Here is a 19913-nt window from a genome sequence, read left to right as displayed (position 1 = left end):
TATCTATTAGGTTTATTTTGACCGTATCCACCTCCAGTGGTGGCCCCGAGTATGACCTGATTTCGTCCTCAACCCTTTGAAAGACAGAATGTTCTCTCAGGAGGTTTCCCCTTATCTTGCAAAAAAATCGGAATAGCTGTCAGTGCTCAAATATGCACTGTAGGTCTGAAATAACGCTGGCTGCTGGGGCACTTTGTCATGGCGATTCTGAAGGGAATCATGATGGATGTAGCGGTGGTGATGTAGAGTGGAGCACCACTTACGCTTGCCCTTGCCATGCCCTGCCTGTGACAAGCTATCTGTACAGGGGGAGGTTTCAAGGTTTCAAGGTTTTATTTGTCATATGCACAGCAGATACAGCGTATATGTTGGCAATGAAAATCTTATGTCGCGTGCTCCTCCAACAACTCAACATACATGGTGCAAAGGTGTGTGTTTGTGTTGAAGGAGTCTGACACACACAGTCCAGATAGATCCTGCTCACACACATACAGTGGGAACGTTGCCCACAGCCATCTGCTCACACCCCAGATACAACAAAAACCCAAAAAGCACAGCCACGGTCCATCAATCAAACAGCACACTAGGCCCCTTTTTGCATTTGGTCTCGCCCCCTTTGTAACCAGGAGTTGCAGCACAGTCTGCTGATCTTCACAAGACCAGCCGATCTCTTCCGGGCTCAGGTCAGATCTGTGTCCGATCCATCATCATCCAGTCCTGCTTCAAAGGACAAACCTCGTCCCTGAGCCTCTCCGCCAGCACACAGAAATGTCCACACAAACCAAGAACATTCATTTTGACGGGCCTCAAATGAAAGCCCTAGTTCTCACTAAGGGCTATGTTTTTGGAGGAGAGCTCCAAAAATAAATCTGTGAGGCTGTTGAAAATAAAAGCTCAGAGTGAAAATATAAAAGAAAAAAACAGGGTGAGGGAAATGATCTTGGAATACATCCACACAGCTTTCCAGAGGGAAACTTATGGATGCTTATGGATTTGTTGGAGGAGGGAAACGTTGATTGGCCTCTGGCAGCAGAGACAAGCTGCTCAAGGCAGGACGCTAGATCACATGCCCAGTTACTTGGCCCCGACAGATGTTGCCTCCATCTGTAGCACCAATGACCTGCTGCTGCTCCCCTCCTCTCTGCTGAAGTGGGAAAGCTGCTCAGTACACAAATAGGACAAAATACTGCACCTCTGAAGTACCAAGAGAGACACATTTACACTGATTTTTGTTTCATTGTTCAGTATGCCATGCACGCTGACCCCTTGCCCTATATTTATTACTTTACAATATTCTGGGCATTCAACAAAGCATGTCTAATGCTTTCGTGGATTTAAAACTACGATTGAATGATTATATGACTGTTAGGAAGTGTTATTAAACAATATTCTTTATTAAGAAATGCCCCAAAATGTTCCTGATTCAAGCCTTTTATAAATAATTATGTTCTGTCTTTCTGCGTGTGTGATTGTAAACTGAATATCATTGGATTTTAGACTTTTTTAGATTTTAAAACACAATTTTTATTTTAGGATTTGCTTTAATTCAGGATTATTTCAGCAAAATGAAAACATTATTACAGACCTGCTTTAACAAACTACTGATAAATCTGGATTTATTTTGCAGGTACATACACATCAAGGGTCTTTCAGAAGGTTCAGTCTCATACAAATCAAAAGTCAAAGCAGACAATATGTAAATTGTCAGATGTGTGGCACGGGGGTTTAAATTAACTACGCTTGCTTGACTGCAATAAGATTGAAATATGAGGTCATATGAATTCTTGAGTATTGGTCAAATAATGTGTTTTATGAAGTTACAGCGATATAAACCACCACAATCTAAATCAGCTCATCAGTCAGTCAGAGTGAACGTTTATGACATATTTGAGATATGGCGTTCCCGACAATGGGTCAGACGGACAACACGAAAACACGATGCTTTTGGCAACAGAGGCACAAGATGACAAACATCATTCCTAAAGTTTATATGTTTGAGGCTTTAGGTGATCTCATTAAAGCTGGACAGACGTCGCTCACATGTCCTTGCTAATCAGGAACCAGTGAGCGGGAGGAGGACACACGAGGGAGGGAGGCCTGATCCGATGACGCCTGCTCCCGGCTCCCGCATCTGTGTCCTCTCCTGAGGTCAGATGCTCCTCACTCTGTGTGACCGAGATGTAAAAACTGTGCTGTCTGCACGCCGTGCAAACATGAAAACACACTCTGAGGTCTGAAGGGTGCATTACAGGCAGCTACAGGACACAGTCAACAGTGTGGCGACGGAGACTGAGTTACATCTGGTTAGGGGTGGAACAGAGGTCATAATGTAGATCTGTAGATTAGGGTAGGTGTTAAATTATAATAGAGAGCAGCATATCATTCTAATATGCTTTTTTTCACAGCAGGCACATGCCACCATAATATAAGGAAGCAATCATAAAGCATTACTGGGTAGGACCCATGGTTTGGTGGGTTACATCAGCTGTAAATGCATTAAAAGTGTAATTACTTTTGTTCTATTTAACGTTGAGTAATTTGCAATTCAAGTTTTATGGTCCTATAGCTAAAACTACAAGGATGTAGTGGTTAACATCAAGGTGAATTTGGATTCTCTAGCCAAACATATTTTGATTTGTTTTTAATGTTAACACTGACATGGAACCACATTTGTTTACATTTCAACTCTGCAGTGCTCTCTAGTGGTCAGATACCAGAACTACATAGACACAGTGACGCAAACTTTGATATTTTAACATTTATTGGTATTTTCTTAGATTCACTTAGCAATTATACAACAAAAAACGCTTTGTGGGTTAGCCCAATAAAAGAACATTTTGAGGATAAAACTCAATCAGGATCTAAAACGTACAGGTAACCAACCTTCAGATGAGGTCAGATAATTCTTCATAAAGAAAGTGTTTGTTTTCTAATGCCAGCACTAACAAAGGCCTCAACACAACAGCTTATCTTGAACTTTAAAGGAAACGTTTCAGGTTGTTTTTTTTGTTATTTTACAAAGCGGCAAAGCTACAGTAGATCCCCCAGTGATCACTAGTGTAGCGTCCACAGTCCAGCTTATCCTGACCCAACAAGTCCATGTGGTCGGGGGCCAGGCATGGGATGCCGTCCTTGGCAGCCGGGCGGATGTAGACACGGTCGAAGCGACAACGACTGATGTAAGGAACAGTCTTGTTGCTATTGGCTTTGGTGTCCCATGTGTAACGGCAGTGCTCCTGCTTTCCCAGTCGCTCCCACACATCGCTGACCTGGGGGGGAAGACCCACCTTAGCAACCTGAGGTGGAGTCAAGGGGAAAGATTATTAAAGAAGAACACTATGTGGTTACAGGTGTGGTGAAATTGATAAACAAAATATTGAAAGATAATGTATGAACACAGAACAGGTGAGGCCTTGGACATTACAGCACACTCCATTAAAAATAAAAATAAAGGAAAGAGTTTAAAAAAGGTACAGTTCCTAAAGCATTGTATAAAAGGGTTCGGAAATAAAGAACAAATTGTTAAAAATCTAGAGGAAATTGAAATTAATTCTATCCATTGACAAGTTTATTTTGATGAGAAGGGCAAGGAAGGATTGAAGCCTTCAAATTGTTAAGAAAAGAAAAGTCGGGTCGGATGTTTCTACCAGACATCTCCCAAGACAAGGATTAAGTTGATAAAGAGTGGATTTCCCAAATAAAGGGGAGTGGATTACCTATTCAGCCATCACACATCATAGTTTTTAAGTCACACATGATTTGATTTATATTTATAGACAAATGACTGACCTCAGTGTCCCTCAGGTTTGTGTCCCCTCCAAACAGGACGGTGACGTCGTTAGGTGCCTCTCTCATCCTCTGCATAGCAACCCGCAGCTGTTTCATCCGCTCCGCTGCTTGCCCTTTACAACTCTCCAGGTGGGAAGTCATCAGGCACAGCTTCTGTCCTTTAAAAGTCACCTTAATTCAAAGAGACAAATCCATCAACCAAGGTGAGCTCAAAGTGGCACACGACTTTTTGGAAATCTATATGTGCACATACCTGAGCTACAAGCAGATTCCTCATCATTTGAGTAGTGGGGAAAGTAACTATCTCGCTCTCCACAAATTTGACTCTTGACTTTTTCAGCATCATCCCAGTGAAGTAACCCTCCTCACCACCTGACCAGCGGAAGTTAAGACCAGCAATAAATTAAACTATGGCAGCACAATTTAAGGAAAATAAGTGATAATATTTTTTTATATCGCAAACACAATATTAATTGCAATAAATAAGAAAATATATAATCTACTCTGCTGCTTTCTGTATATTGCTCAAATACAATTGTGCATTGAAGTGAAAGTAAACTATTACCAGCATTTTCTCTTTAGTAAATTGAGCTGACCACACAAAAACATTGATGTTTAAAAAAACAAAAACGTATTGTGCAGCCCCAGTTTAAACCAGGGCCAAAACTATCATAAATTAACACTGGTATAAATCACTACTACACCAATTCAAAAAAGTACTCCATGAGAAAGTTGAGCATACTGTACCTTCAATGAATAAATAACTGACAGCCCGCTTCTTCAAATACTGGACGTAAGGTGGAATGAGCTCTTGAAGGAACACCACGTCAGGAGTGTATCTACATGAAGATACATTTCACTTTTCATACACTATCCGACTATTAAACAATGTATATCCAGCTGCAGCTGACCTCTCATTTCAATAGATTGTAATTAAGAAGTTTAGGTTACCAGCGACAAACAAAATATCAAGCTATGACAACCAAAATCAACAGTGTACAAACTGTATATTAAAAAGCTTACAAGGCTAAGTTGGAGCACAAGCCTCTGGCCCGTTCTCCAAGGTTGTCTGTATCAAGTCCATCCACGTTCCAGGAGATCAGAGACAGTTTATCATCATCTTCTTCTTCTGGTGGTTTGCGTTTTGAGACAGGACTATCTCCAGTCAAATCTATACTGGATATTTTTAAAACACTGTTAATTCTTCTGGAGTTGTAAATGTTTGCTGGCTCTATCAGAAAGACTCCTGGACGAATACAAACACAGTTAATCGGGCAGTGACAATGGTGAGAAGGCAGGAGACTTACCATTCTACTGGAGGTTTCCCCTCCATTTTCTGTCCCGTTGATTTGGAGCCGCTCTCACTGTCTGACAAATCTTCTTCAAATACTTTCTCCAAATCAGACTCAAAGAATGAGTTCAAAGCTTTCTGTAAGAAAACAGTTGAGACATTTCCATTTAATATTTTCATACCGTGCACAACATAGGCCTACCTACTGGTTAGTGTTTGCCTAGCCTTAGAAAGTTACCTACACAGTAAAATAAACTGCACTAGTGTTAAACAAACTAAAACGTTGTCTCCAGCCTTCTGTATCTAGCAGTACCACAGCTAGGGTGGCCAGACGTCCGGCGGACTGTCCTGCCTAAAACCACAGCAGGGCGATGAAACATTAGAACAACTGTACCTCCATCTCCCAATCATTGTCCACCAGGTAGCACTGAGACACCGCGCTATCACTTCCTGTTATGCCCGCAAACTCACTGCACATGCGGCTTCTTTTTTCTTCCACATTAGAAACTGAGGGTTTGTCCAAGTCAGATGTAGAGGCCATGTTTTATAGCCACTATTGCGGACATAAGTTAATGTTTTCCTCTGCAAGTTATCTCAGGTGTACCAGTTAAAGTCTTCCGAATTTGAATGTGCTAATTAGTTTACAACGAATACCAGAAGGACCACCCATTCTTTGTATATTGAAAGAGAAAACATATGGTTTATCTTCATTTAGGAATTAACACCACGCCATGTTGTTAATATTGCGGTGTCGCTTGCTTTTTTAAGCAAACGTTCTCTGGTTGATTAACTTTAAGTTCTGCCCGGACGATTTATCAAACGCAACAGTTTCCGGTTTGAAGTAAAAACACAACTTTGACATTGGTCGCTTACTTGCGTTAAATATGGTTTCTCTGTCTTTAAATTCCTTTAAACAAATAATGAGAGCAATGGTGGATAATCCAGGCTTTGACAGAGTCCTGCGCAAGGTAAACGTGCATATTATGCTACATTTCTGAACGTTTTTAGATGTATTTTACTGACACGGGGATACTCTTTTAAACACAACCTTGTATTTGTGTTTCCCTCAGGTGGACGTTTTGTCTGCAAGCCCGGGTAAGGTGGTGTGTGGTTTGCGGGTAGAGGAAGAGCACACCAACCGAGGAGGGACGCTCCATGGGGGACTGACAGCCACCCTGGTGGATGTTATCTCCACCATGGCCATCATGTACAGTGAGAGGGGATCACCAGGAGTCAGTGTGGATATGAACATAACGTGAGTCCTGTGTACTCCTTAGTATGCTCAGGTTTATTCCCCGCTTGTTTCCCTAAACCTTAGCATCACCTGTAGCTTTACCTGTGAACTAGACAATTGATCACTTAAATGGACAAATGTATCCACTAGGGCTGAACGATCTATCGTTTTGGACCGAAAATCGCGATCTCAGACAACACGATTTTGGGATCGTCAAAGCTGCGGTTTTTGCTTGGTGTATATTAATAATAATAATTTCGTCAATAATTTCACATGAATGCCCAAGGCTCTGTGTCAGCTACCGATCAGAAAGCTGCAGGCTGCGCGTGACCAGATCACGTGTTCGCCACCCAAGTCAGTGTGTAGCTTGTCATTCAATTTCAAGCATACTTCCCCACTGACCATACCGGGGAGAATATTGCCATGGGGTTGAAGGAGTGCTTGGCCAACTGGGGTCTAAAAGAAGAAGCCCAGACGTGCATAATAACAGACAACGCTTCAAATATGGTCAAAGCAATGGGACTTAACCAATGGACCAGACTGCAGTGCTTCGGACACAGGCTGCATCTTGCAATTGGTAAGTACAAGAATGTGTGTTTGTGCGAGTGTGTATGTTTACAAGGTTACTACAAGTGTGAGAGTTCGTATTATCTGGGGACGAAGCGCCGAGAAGTTTGTTGTCAAGCTGTCGTTAGCTGACCAACTGTTAGCGCAATGCTACTTTAACATACTGTTTATCCTAGGGAGAAAAATGAACCCTTTCATCGGTAAACTTTGTGTGTGTGTGTGTGTGCACGTTTTAAGAATTAGGGATTAGTGAGGCCATGTAATGTGTGTTTCGGTGCGAGGGGGAAACGTGTTTTTGGTACAATAAACAGCTAGCGTGTTTTTGGTACAATAAACAGCTAGCGTGTTTTTGGTACAATAAACAGCTAGCGTGTTTTTGGTACAATAAACAGCTAACGTGTTTTTGGTACAATAAACAGCTAACGTGTTTTTGGTACAATAAACAGCTAACGTGTTTTTGGTACAATAAACAGCTAGCGTGTTTTTGGTACAATAAACAGCTAACGTGTTTTTGGTACAATAAACAGCTAACGTGTTTTAGTAGTAGCACATGTCAGGCTGGTGCAACATCAGCTGATGCCACTATACGGATTAAATGATTTTTTGGTTTTTAGTGGAATATCTAAGAAGCATATTAATTGCTTGTGCATTAATTACCAATTACAAATTAATTTATGGGCAATAACTTACTGTGGTAGTACCACCTGAAGTCTGCTGCTAAAAAAACGTCATTGAACTAAATACATGACAACAGATGTAATCAATGGTATGTTATGAATACTGTGTTATGAGCTATCCTTATGGCTTTTCATACTGTAATACAAGTAATGTTTTCCCCCAGAAAATGCTGTCAAAGATGAGCAAAGAATCAAACGGGCCACAGGACTTTGCAAGCAGCTGGTTGCGGTCTTCACTCACAGCTGGAAGAAGAAGGCGGCACTAAAACAGGCACAGCAAGACTTGAACCTACCTCAACAGTCACTGGTCACTGAATGTCCGACACGATGGGGCTCCCGGCAGAAAATGATTGGGAGGGTGTTGGAGCAGAGCAAGGCACTGTGCCAGGTTCTGTCTGAAGACAGGAAGACGCGGCACCTGGTCCTCACTTGGCAAGACACAGATGTCCTTGAATCTGTAAACAATGCCCTCGGTCCTCTTCAGGAGTTCACAGACGCCCTCTCAGGTGAGGACTACGTAAGCGTGTCATACCTGAAGCCAGTGCTCCATCTCCTCAGAACAGCAACGCTTGCTGAAACTGACCAGGACACGAATCTCACCAAGGAGATCAAATCAAGAGCTCTCCACTACATTGAAGAGAAATACAGCGACCCAGTGACACAGGAGCTCTTGGACATCACATCCTTCCTTGATCCAAGATTCAAGAAGAGCTACATAAGTGAAGAGAATGTCCCATACATCAAAGACAGAGTGAAGATGGAAATGGAACAGGTGGCACAAAAGGTAAGCTTTCCTTTTTCTTTGTTGTTTCAAAATAAAACAAAGTTGTATTTGTGTTTTTAATTTTTGAACTATACTCTACTGACATTTTAAACTTTTAGACAAAATGCCTCGTTGGTCTTTATCACAACTGATAGCAAAACATTGATGCCTCTTATTACTGTGTGTTGCAGGAGCAGAGGGCTTGTGTCACAACCCATCCCATGCCCCTGAGTGCAGAAGAAGAACCACCCTCCACCTCTACAAAGCGAAAGCGGTCACTGGGCAGCTTTTTCAAGACCAAGGCGGTCCCTGCTTCCTCTACTGTGCAGTTGGAGGATACCATTAAAGCAGAACTGGACAACTACCTCATAACTCCTACCATTGATGGAGAGCAAGATCCACTGGCCTGGTGGAGAGTGCACAATGTCAACTTCCCATGGCTTAGCAAGTTGGCTCGTAAGTACCTTTGCATACCAGCAACGAGTGCACCATCAGAGAGACTGTTCAGTGCCAGTGGCAATATTGTCACATGTCAGCGTGCAAGTCTGAAGCCAGCAAAGGTTGACAAGGTTTGTTGTTGTTCTTCTGCACCTTACCCTGACATGTCTTTGTTCCATTAAAAAAGGTGTTCACTCTTTTTTACTTATCTTTTGTTTACAGACTAGATGTTAAATAATGTAACCAGTTGGACATCTTTTGTTGATGAGGAAAATGTATTTTTTTTATTATTATTATTATTTAGTTTTACTACCTTTACATTTCACTTCCTCTTGCCACTTTATTTGAAGCAGCACAGGTTTCTGGATACACGGGTTGAATATCTGTAACTGCTGCTGATGTTGAGGTTCATAAGCTAGCTCCTTTGAGACATTTTGCACTGCTTTTAAGGTAAGACTTCTTTTTTTGCTCCACTTTGTTGTTACACTGAAACTTGTTTAAATAAAAAAAATCGTGGAGAAATCGAAATCGCAATCTCTGCCAGAAAAATCGCAATTTCAATTTTTACTTAAAATCGTTCAGCCCTAGTATCCACGTATAACAATTGTATTGTTTATACTTCATATCTAATGATTATATTATAAAATGTGTGCCATGAACCTTCAATGCAGACCCACCTCTTCTTGATGGCATTTGATTGAGTTGAGATTCACACTTCCCCCAATTGTTTTACTGATGTTTGGTTATAGCTATGTTTGCTTTGTAACTTCAGTTTTTTCTTTGTATTGATGTGACGTGTGGCTGTTACACACTTAAATGTGCTATTCTTAAACGTATGACTTGACCTGTTGCATATTGACCTGACGATTAGACTGTATTGTTATTTTTATTTCCTCCAAATGACTTTTGTCATTTTTCATTCCAGGTTAATCACTAAGACTTCTTAAGGTTTAATACTATACATAATATCAGGCATTGCTCGACTTATTTCTATGATGAAATTATTTTTATTTGCCTAAAAGGGGTTAAATGTGGGCATACTGAGTCCACAAATGTGTTTAATCAAAATATACACCATCATGTTTAAGTTGTGTGACTAAAAACTACAGAGCATGATCTCAGTATATTCAGCGGTGCCTTCAGCTGTAATTTCAGGTGTTGACCTTCAGTGTGTTAACCAGGTCACAGGTTAAAGATTAACTTCATGAACTAAAAATGACTGGGAACAAATGTCAATGTCTTACAGATACATGAATGCTGCCAAGATAGGAGAGGACGTAATCATCACTGCACAGGTTCTAAAGCAAGGACGGACACTGGCATTTGCCACAGTAGACCTCACCAGCAAAGACTCCGGGAAGGTCATAGCACAAGGCAGACACACTAAACACCTCGGTGGCAGCTGAACTCTCTCCTATGTGCCTGTCTGTAAATCATGTATGGTCAAAACAGTTGGGGAAGAGGTGAACTAATCTCTGACTGTGAAAACAATGTTGTTAACAAATCCTTCTCAGCTGCTTACTTAATGCATGTTGTTACACTTCGTTCATCAAGTTACAGGAAAACTAACAACTATCTGATTCACTCCTGAAGGAAACACTATCGATGTTTCATGCACATGCAATAAAAGAAAAAGACAAGAGATATGCTTTCAGAATTTGCATTGTATTGGGATATGCTCAGCAGAATTGATTTGAGAATCAACAGAAAAAAACCCAGAAGTTACACGCCTTATACCCTTTCAACTGAACACACTGAATCAACAAGGAGCAAAATCATATGTACTATGAACCTCATATTCTTTAACAAGCAAGCCTGCAAAATCCAATTTTAATTTAATGAGCATGGTAGCAAATTATATTCATTTTAGTAGGTCAAATTAAACAAAAAAATCAGTTAGCTTCCAGCAACTTTTGTTAGGCAAGTTAAACATTAACTATATCACAATTTCAGTTTGTCACCAACCCACATCCCAAATCAAACAAAACATAACATCAGATTTCAGTAGCTTAAATTAATGGTGCATGAACGGCTTGACAATGACCTTCAAAATGTAACCAACATGTCTCAACTTGTGTACAATGCCTTTCAAGTCACTCAAGATTTTAACAAAGGCCTGCCTAGCATGTTTCAGAGGAAAGCAAATGACACCAAAACAATTTTTAAAAGTCCAGCAAAAAAACTAAGGCGGTTTTTAAGAAGCAATACCTACACCATATGATTTGACAAATATTGTTCATCTTTGCTTATGCGGGTGTTTTAACACCTTTTCACACCTGTCCTTGGTCAAAAGATTGTGTCAAGTTGTTCTAGAAACCCCATTGACATTACAAACAAGTTTTAACAATCCTTTCTTATGACAACAAGGATATCAAACACGTCCATCTGAGAACCACCGTGAAGACCTGTGTATTGTTTGTTCCTGTTTTGATGCAACATAAAGAGTTCCTTCAATGACCGGTGCTGTTGACAGTGCGGCTCCAAGAGAACAACCAACCACTCAAAATCAATGTTCGTGCAGGTTCAAATGAACAAAAATGACTGAGTGAGTAGGAGGGAATGAAGAGGGAGTAAAGGAAAAAAAATATGGGGAAATCAATCCAAAAAATGGCAGAGAGAAGAGGAGGAACATTGGGGGTGTGAGGAAAAACAAGGATGGGAATCGAACCAGCTTCAGGTCAGGGAGGGGAGAACAAGTAGGTAACAAAAAAGGAGAGATCCAAGCACAAGTTCAAATCTTTTAAAAGAACAGGGTGGAGATGAGTACATCTATTTGCTTCTGAAGGCTTAGGCAGGAGAGAAAGGAAGGGCTTTTCCCTATGAGGCTGGGTGAAGCAGGAAGCCTTAGTCAGGCATGTATGGGCGGAGGTGATCCTCGATGTCTCCCACACCCCAGCAGGTCAGCTGGTCCTGGGGCAAGTATAGGCAGAGGCTGCACAGCTTGAACACTGTGGCCTTGGTTTTAGGAGTCTGCAGGAGAGGTGGACAAAGAACATTTGTGGTGCGTGTGTTAGGATGCTGTCTGAGGTTTATGTTCGTCAGATCAGTAACGTTATAATTTCAGAGGACTGACTCACCTGTAAGTGCTGTCTATCCATGAAGAGAAATACAGACTGAGTTGGGTTGTTCATGACCATTCCAGCCTTGTCTTTACGACCCAGAGCATGCAAGCACTGCTTCTCGTAGTCTCCGTGATGAAATTCAAACTTGGCCTGTAAATCAGACAAACTTGTGAGCCAAGAAGTATATTCTGTTAAAACCTGATTAGGGCAATCAAATAAATTAATTATTAAATGTATCTTTTTTGACAATGTACACGCATGTAAAATATGTAGTGAAAATCAAGTAATATACAACACAATCCCCCCCCCCCTCCCAAGCTTAATAACAAGGCTAAACTCCCTATTATGTGTTGAATATTGTTCATTTTCATTTAATTGACTGAATAATCAGCACATTCATCGAGAAAGTAATCAGTATATTAATTGATAAAGAAAATAATTATAATTCTATAAATAAAAGGTTTCAGCCATAATTAGAATCAACAAGACCAGGCTCCAAACATTCACTGCCCACGCAATGTGAGATGTTCTGACCTGAACAGGCCTGAAGGGTTCATCATCGGCCCCCTTCCATCTGGAGAACAGCAGACACACAATCTTCTCAATGTCGTTGCGTGGCCAAAGGATGAAGTCCATCTCCTGTGTGCAGCCTATCACATCCTGTAAGAGAGAACAATTTAAAATCACAAATGGTCTTTCCCTAACTCAAGCTAAACCCTCTTTAAATGGTGGGGTGACTTACCCTTCGCATTGACTGGTATCGGGGGGCGTGCAGTTGCACAACATCTTTTTGCAGGAGTTCTATCGAACTCTCAAGAGAGTAGCTGGAATCTCGCACACCTCGTAGGATGTTTTCTTCATAGTTGTTGGTCATCACCGGCACCACTTCAGCTACCTCAAAAAGTGCAGACTTCTTCTTCTGTGATGAAAAACACAGATAAAAACACACTTAGGTTCAATAACAATAGAAAAGTCTGAATGAACAATGTAAATGTTTAATTAGCAATGTGGAGAAAATGATGTGTATTAAATCATGAGAGAAGAGATCGATTTAAGGGTAACGCTTTTCTTCAACGTTACTGACAAACCTTTTCTTTGAAAACGAAGGCTATATAAATCTTGAAGTCAAACTGATCAGCCAAAGATTCCCTTTTCTTCCGAAGTTGAGCTCTTAGTCGATTTCTTGTTTGATTTCTTCGTGAAGTTGGGTCCCCCATGGTTAGATTTTGATGGTACTGCCTTCTCTTGTGCAGAAAACTTTGGCTTCACTCTATACTTTTGTATTCATACGCTGGATAAAGGATGGAGCTAACTACCCTTTGCAGAAACAACGCATCAAACAACTCTAGGCTAGATCTGTAAAATACCCACTAACTACCAACTGAGAAGGTCAACAAATCAGAAACAAAACTAAGTCATTTTAATTTTTGTAAAAGGGCAGTGTTGAGGAGGGGAATGGACAACAAGCTAAGACTACATCTCCTTATTACTTGTTCAGAAATCCATGTTTTAAGACATGACTTTTAAAGCCAAATGAGCTATTTTTCAACCTGCCATCGACAAGGGATTCCAACGAGATGAAAGAGCAACCTTTCTGAGTATGTTACTGAAATCAACAGAAACAGCTGCTACTGTAAAAACCCATACTGACAATATATATATTTTTGCTAGTGAAATTGAGGGCTACAGAGACTAGCAAGCGGACACATATTTAATTGGGTCATTTCTAAGTCCCTCAACCATGGCTATCGGTTTTTTAAAATTAATTATTTATCTGTCGAGTTATGTGCGTGTTACAGGCGGATTTAGGATACAGACGAACATGGCAGGTAAATAGAGATGCCAGGAGATATTGGCACCGGGTAACATCGAAGACTACTGCCTTGACATTTCCTTGACTTTTTACTGCCACTCATATAGCTCACGGCCTGCGGTGCTGCCACTGCTAAGAGTCATGATGTGGGCGTATTTTTAGCACACTAGCTAAGGTGAGCTAGCAAGCTAATCTAGGCATTCACTTCCAACACTAACTAGTAGTGACCCGTTGATGAAGCTACATCTTATCTTCTGACTGATTGGCTTAATCGAGGCCTATGTGTGGTTTGGCTAGCTTAGCGTACAGTCATCTTTCTACGCGTTTACATTTTCTCTCCAGCTTCAATGCGACTGCCAGTGTTGTGAAAGTCAAGCGACCTGCGGGGTAAACTGACTAACTGGTTTTGCTTGAGCTCAGCATTTTTTCGCTAGGTGTCGTGTCTTGTCAACAACTTCATCGACCAAAATAAAACGGGGGAATCAACGGCTAACGCTGCGTGGAGAAATTAACGTTAGCTTAAACAAAATCTCCCCCAAGTTTTCACGTCTGAAGTTTCGAGGTGTTTGCTGTTTTCTTTCTCTTCTTTTCTTCAGTCGTCACAACCTCCGACTCGCCCTGCTGCATGCCATGTCAAGATAAATCGACAATCCAGCTGAAGTCCTCCGTTCTTTCAGTCGACATGTGGCCTGTTCTGTCTCCCGGCGGGCCCATCGTTAACGGCGTGTTGTCCAACGTTTCTGCGTTTGGTTTCTTTGTGTGTTTTTTTTTTTTGGGGCAGCTGATAATGGTACAAGCAGCTCGTCGATCCACAGCCTCCCCCAAAATGGCTGCGCAGACAACTACAAAGATGTGACGTGTGTTGACATGTGACCACAGCAGGGGAAAAAAACAACACCACTACCACTTCTTTTATTTTTGAGGTCATTTCACCACCACGAGAAGAAATGGACTGAATTGTTAACTTCGAATTAAAACAATATGGTAACAATTTAAAATATTAAAAATAGGAAGGCAATCAAAACCTAACGTGTATTTGATAAATATGTTTCTTAAAATGTCACGTTTTGTTTTATCAGAATTTTCTTTATATCTCTTACTTTATTGTTTTATATTTATCTTTTTAATGTATTTGTATTTCTACTTCTGCTTGTATGGCGGGTGGCAACCAGCGTTAAAGGTGCATTACCGCCCCCTATTGTATTGGAGTTTGGAAAAGAATGATCTACCCCCCCCCCCCTCCAGAAAAATAATGATTAATAAAAATGGTTTAGAATAAATACTTGTTATTAACTCTGTTTGTCTGAAATAATATGCTAGTTTCCCTGACCCAATATATAATATCTTTCTCTTTCTTGACTGTATTTGCCACAATACAGAATGACATGTTCTACTGATTCCTCAGCCTGGCAGTGTTCACATAATCCTAATGGATTTTCCCCCACTAAATATAATGTTTTGTTCAGTGTAGTATTTCGTAGTCTAAGCCTAGTTAACACATTACCCTCCTTGGTGCTCCTTTTGACTGTTCTGACTGTTGATATTTGGCTGCAGTGCATAAAGGTGTCATGTGTTTCCCGTGTCCCAATTGTGTTGACACTCCTACTATTTCTTTTGCTTCAGCTTTATTACATTAGAACATCAGTGTGCATTTTGATAGCTATTTTACTTGAAATGTTATCAGAATCACAATCAAAATACCTTTAATCGTCCCACAGAGGAGACATTTTCATTTTTACAGCAGAAAGAGCCAAAGACAGCTTGATATTACACCCATACTAAAAAAAGCACTATTTTCTTTATATTAATTTATTTCTTTATATGTTTTATATTTTCCTTGGTTACCCTGATATCAATGTTTTGTGTCTTATATTTGATTTACATATATATTTTTGTTGAATAGTAAAAAAAAACTATAGCACCACCACTATTAAAAATGTATTTAAAACATTTTATGTACCAGTGTACCCCTGAGGTCAATGTTGTCTGAATATAATGTTTGATGAACAAAGATATGTTCTTGAACAAAAGCACGAAAAAGTCTTCCTCGTCAGTGACGCTGTACCACGTGATCGAGTAGGCGTATTTAAGCCCCTGGCGCGGGATTCTCAGTGAACAGAAAGGCAGTCCCCACCTACAACACAGTGCTACCCTATGAGAATCAACGGTAAGGCGATTTATCTACTACACTAGGGCCTTAATTTCATATTTTTATTACCGTTTTTAAGTGTTTCTGTCAGCAAGAGCAATGCTTTAGTGTGCTCACCGGTCCTCTCTTAAATCATCGTTTTTTAACGTCGTTGGTGGCGTTTTGTAACTACTTCGCTATCGGAGGTGGCGACATTTTTCTTTTTAAACGTGTCTTTAAACAACCTTACGAGGTCGCATTACAAATAAAACGTCTAAGAGCAAGTACCGTGTTAACGTAAAAGTAACTAAGCTATACACTTTCATTCTACTTTTGTAATGAGCCGTTTTGTTGTCTCCAATGTGGGTAACCTCCTTCATGTGTAGTGACGTGTTAATGTTTTCCGATCAGGTCTCTTGTAAGAAGATGAGTTTCACTGGAAAGCTAAAAAACAGCCAACAGAAGTCTGATGAGAATGTGCATGTGAGTAATTGATTGGGTCTGTTTTCAAATGTATAAATTGTTTTTCAACTTAAAAATGTATGAAATGTAAAGCGTAGTGTACACATGGGATATTGTAATGAGGCTATCGCTTCAAACGTCTGCTGTCTAATTATCAGCTGGTAGATCTTTAGTATCGGTAGCTATGTGACCAAAAATGTACTCTATTACATCCACTTTATCCAAAAATGGGCATATTCAGGTTTTTTTTTCTCCTTTGGTTCACCCATTCTTTATTCAATAGAATTAAGGTTTCAAATAATTGGTTTCCTTTGCTTCTGCAGCTTTGACCATTTGTTTTCGTCTGTGCCTCCTATGTAGTTTCAGACTCCCTCATGGTTGAAACTATTGTCATGAAACACCCCGTCAGTGTTGTGAGGCTGTGGCCAAACATTAACTGAGTGAGCATGTTGGCTGCTCTCTAATGAGTGTTGAGGATAAACTTTCCCACGGCTTTTGCCCTGCCCCTGTTTCAACACCTGTGTTGCACATGGCGGCAGCTTTAGCGTTGTAGGCCACCTCAGTTATGCCCCCTCCCATGGTGACAGTGAAATTAAAGTAAAGCTATGCTAAGCCATGGTGAATGGAGGCTTTGATAATGAGAACACTGGTCATGTTAGCGTCCTGTGACTCAATGGCGTTTCCCTAAACACATCTGAAGGGTTTCTGATCTTGCCCTTTGTTAGCCATTCTGTCTTTGATTTAATCAGCTGTAAGGTAACACCTGTTTTTGTCATCCAGAGCTTTTTCAAACCATCTCAAATGGCAATGGGTCCTCCCAGGCCAAGTCTGCAGGTCCTCCAACCCTTAGCTGGCAACCAAGATTTGGAAAGGTCAGCTGCTCGGGTATGCAGTGGCTTGTTGCAGGAATTCATTAATTTAGTTTCCATTTGGGAATTGAATTGTTCCCTGTAACACTTCAACATATAAAGGAAACCCTATTTTCTCTTAGGCTGGAAAGATCATTCCCAAACGGAAACAGTGGAGCTCAGAACAAACAAGAGGTCCAAAGAGGGTGAAGGTAGAGATCAAATCTACACAAACAGAAGAAACTCTGTGTTCGACAGATGGCATGTCCAGTGAAGCGTACGATCTTATGGTTGTTGGTAGGTATTTTTAACCAATTCAATCAAATAATGCAATCTACCGCAGATCATTTTCACTATATCCTGACCTTAAGTTTCTCTCATTGCAGATACTCCTCCTCCAACTTACTGGAAAGAGATAGCTGAGGAGCGTCGGAAGGCCTTGTACAATGTTCTACAGGAGAATGAGAAGGTGAGTTAATCACTGAGAGCTGGCTAATGTTTAGCTGTCAATTGACTTGTTCCCACGCTCCCACTGACTTGAGTCAAACAGAGCTAGCTGCACTCCGTCAGGCTGTGGATTTTGAAGTTGTTTTTCACCTTAATGCAAATAAACCAGTTAAAGTTGCAAGCAAAGAGTTTTTCCAGGATTGTTGCCTCAGTATTTCATAAAACAGTTTTCCTTTCCGTTTCATGTATCCATTCATTACAGATCTGTCTGTTGTATGACTATTTTGAAACGGTAGGATTGACTGCCTTTTTTAAAGCATGATGTAAAGCTCAACGGTTTCTTTATTTTCTCCAGATGCACAAAGACATTGAGGCCAAAGATGTTCAGATAACACAGCTGAAGTGTGAAAACGAAGAGCTGCAGGAGCTGGCACAGCACGTACAGTACATGGCTGATATGATTGAGGTGAGCGTGCTCATAATGTCCTTATGTCTGGGGACATTCTCTGCCTGACTGGTACATTAACTGGTTTGAGCTCATATCTTTTTTCCTTCTGATTAGTCTTTACATTATTTACCCTTTCATCATATACAAATATCAGATGGAACCATCACAAGATCCAGTGTAATTAAAGCCCTATTCAAACTGGACTTCTTGCTCTGGTGTTACTGGGTGTTGATGCTGTAGTTGCTGAGATGAGGTTCAGTTTAAATGAACTACTTGTATGTTAACTTAATATACTTCATCTTGTCTTTTTTTAAGAGGCTAACTGGAAAGAGTCCAGACAATCTGGAGGAACTGCGGGATATTGCTCTTGACGTGGAGGACGACGACGACACAGTGAAGTGGCAGATCAGAGTGAAGAGGAAGACTCGGCTCACAGTCATAGTGATGCCGAGGAAGAAGAGACCTCAGACAATGAAGAAGCTGGACCTTCGTCAAAGAAGGATTAACTGACACTATTCTGTCATGGGAGTTTGACCTGCTTATACATGTTTGCAGATTTACGCTAAAGTTTTCTTTGGCAGCAACAAGTGGCCATCCGTTGACTGACTTGGCTTTTCAGAGTAATTTATTTACTTGAAACTGCGATGGTTTCGAATGCCTGCAATTTTTATATTTTTCAGCCTGAAACAGACGGGGGTCTGGTTTTAATTGTTTTAGACTTTGTGTTAAAAAAGAAGCCATTATAAGCCTTTTACACAGCAGACCTTTGTGGCAGGTCACAGTAGGAAAAGCACAGGTGTGAGAACATGACAATGGCTGTTTTCCATTAGTGCTTCAGTTCCCCTGTAGGGTGCCAGTGGCTTACTGGGACACTCGAATCGACCACAGCCTTTGTTGGTGTTTTTGGATATGTCGCAGCACAGATGACTTTGTTGCAATGATTAAATTGACACAAAGCCCTGCAGTGCCACCATGTATGCTGTTTGATGCTAGAGAAAGGATGTAGGTACCACCCAAACCCCTGTGGGGTCTTTTCCTTTGACATTATAAATCAATGACAACCATGTGACTGAAATCCTGTGCTTTTCCTGCTGTGGGGAGTCCAAGTGTTTTGTTAAGCCTTATTGATTTTGCTTCATTCCTGACTAAATGTGGCCTGGACCATAAAGTGTTTTTGGTTTACACTGTAAAAATGTTGTGGCACAGCTCTGTACATAATGCCATGTTAAAATAAACACTTTTTTTAGAAAACTGATCTGCTTTGGTTTCTAGCCGTAGCATGCTTTTGAACTTCTGTTAACTATTTAATGTACTAGACCAACTACATTATTTTTTTAAATGATATGGGTCAGTCTCTTATGCAGTCTGGTGCAAATATATTTGGCTGATTTCTGTATGTTTTAACATTCGAGTAAACCATAGCCATTTTGCCACACCACAAATAGAAGTACTGCAAAAGGTGAACTCTGTAGCTGATTCAACAGAACTAAATACATTATTGAACTTAAAATTCAGGGAACAAAATGTCTATACTGCGTCTTATCACTTTGTCGAGAAAGACTACACTTTCCTAACGCAAAGGCTTTAAAGATAAAAGCTTGTATCTCTTAAAATACTATTTTGAAACCTTAATGAATGATTCTTAAAAATCGTATCCACTCAGTCACAGGCTTTGATCAAAGGTATCGTCTGCTGTTACAAGGTAAAAATAAATGCTCTTCAGTTTACTGGAAAACCAAAAGGTAAACATGTAGCATTTTTGTTTCAGGATAAAGATGTGACTCATCCGCATGTGTGTTTGCACTTTTAATAACAAACACATTTATATTTCAGTTTTTGAATTGCCTTTTAGTGAGAGCAATCCTGATAACCTGGAGTTAACTCTCAAAGAAAAATCTGCTTTGTCTCTGGTGCGGATCACTGCCACCATGTTGAAGGAAAGCCTT

At 40.5% G+C, this 19913-nt stretch overlaps 5 protein-coding genes across 8 annotated transcripts; 3 read left to right on the top strand and 2 right to left on the bottom strand.

Moving 5' to 3' along the window:
• Positions 1-2743: 2743 nt before the first annotated feature.
• tdp2b (tyrosyl-DNA phosphodiesterase 2b) lies at positions 2744-5871 on the bottom strand. Of its 2 annotated transcripts, none has more exons than XM_063899794.1 (7): positions 5475-5871; positions 5097-5218; positions 4813-4965; positions 4537-4628; positions 4043-4161; positions 3790-3960; positions 2744-3296 (listed from the first exon to the last, which is right to left on the bottom strand). In XM_063899794.1, exons 1-7 carry the CDS (start codon positions 5619-5621, stop codon positions 3015-3017), a joined length of 1086 nt encoding a protein of 361 aa, XP_063755864.1. In that variant the 5' UTR covers positions 5622-5871; the 3' UTR covers positions 2744-3014. The 2 variants fall into 2 exon arrangements, with proteins under 2 accessions (XP_063755864.1, XP_063755865.1); XM_063899795.1 differs by having other exon boundaries at positions 5323-5512.
• Positions 5746-10403, top strand: acot13 (acyl-CoA thioesterase 13). The gene is made up of 3 exons (XM_063899802.1): positions 5746-6048; positions 6151-6335; positions 10006-10403. Exons 1-3 carry the CDS (start codon positions 5965-5967, stop codon positions 10163-10165), a joined length of 429 nt encoding a protein of 142 aa, XP_063755872.1. The 5' UTR covers positions 5746-5964; the 3' UTR covers positions 10166-10403.
• LOC134875281 (E3 SUMO-protein ligase ZBED1-like) lies at positions 6439-9980 on the top strand. The gene is made up of 4 exons (XM_063899793.1): positions 6439-6891; positions 7723-8342; positions 8513-8890; positions 9110-9980. Exons 1-4 carry the CDS (start codon positions 6738-6740, stop codon positions 9146-9148), a joined length of 1191 nt encoding a protein of 396 aa, XP_063755863.1. The 5' UTR covers positions 6439-6737; the 3' UTR covers positions 9149-9980.
• Positions 10404-10405: 2 nt separating the features above from the next.
• c13h6orf62 (chromosome 13 C6orf62 homolog) lies at positions 10406-14481 on the bottom strand. The gene is made up of 5 exons (XM_063899799.1): positions 12910-14481; positions 12564-12740; positions 12356-12481; positions 11837-11971; positions 10406-11729 (listed from the first exon to the last, which is right to left on the bottom strand). The coding sequence occupies exons 1-5, from the start codon at positions 13036-13038 to the stop codon at positions 11604-11606; spliced, it is 693 nt and encodes a 230-aa protein (XP_063755869.1). The 5' UTR covers positions 13039-14481; the 3' UTR covers positions 10406-11603.
• Positions 14482-15683: 1202 nt separating this feature from the next.
• Positions 15684-19222, top strand: gmnn (geminin DNA replication inhibitor). Of its 3 annotated transcripts, XM_063899798.1 has the most exons (8): positions 15684-15801; positions 16174-16245; positions 17005-17109; positions 17216-17369; positions 17459-17541; positions 17875-17985; positions 18283-18339; positions 18378-19222. In XM_063899798.1, the coding sequence occupies exons 2-8, from the start codon at positions 16189-16191 to the stop codon at positions 18471-18473; spliced, it is 663 nt and encodes a 220-aa protein (XP_063755868.1). In that variant the 5' UTR covers positions 15684-15801; positions 16174-16188; the 3' UTR covers positions 18474-19222. The 3 variants fall into 3 exon arrangements, with proteins under 3 accessions (XP_063755868.1, XP_063755866.1, XP_063755867.1); XM_063899796.1 differs by having other exon boundaries at positions 15685-15801; positions 17444-17541; positions 18283-19222; XM_063899797.1 differs by having other exon boundaries at positions 15690-15801; positions 18283-19222.
• Positions 19223-19913: the final 691 nt, after the last annotated feature.

Source organism: Eleginops maclovinus, chromosome 13 (genome assembly GCF_036324505.1).
Source record: "Eleginops maclovinus isolate JMC-PN-2008 ecotype Puerto Natales chromosome 13, JC_Emac_rtc_rv5, whole genome shotgun sequence".
Classification (NCBI taxonomy): Eukaryota; Metazoa; Chordata; class Actinopteri; order Perciformes; family Eleginopidae; genus Eleginops; species Eleginops maclovinus.
Note: the sequence above shows the minus strand (reverse complement) of the source record. Positions and strands in the feature narration are given on the sequence as shown.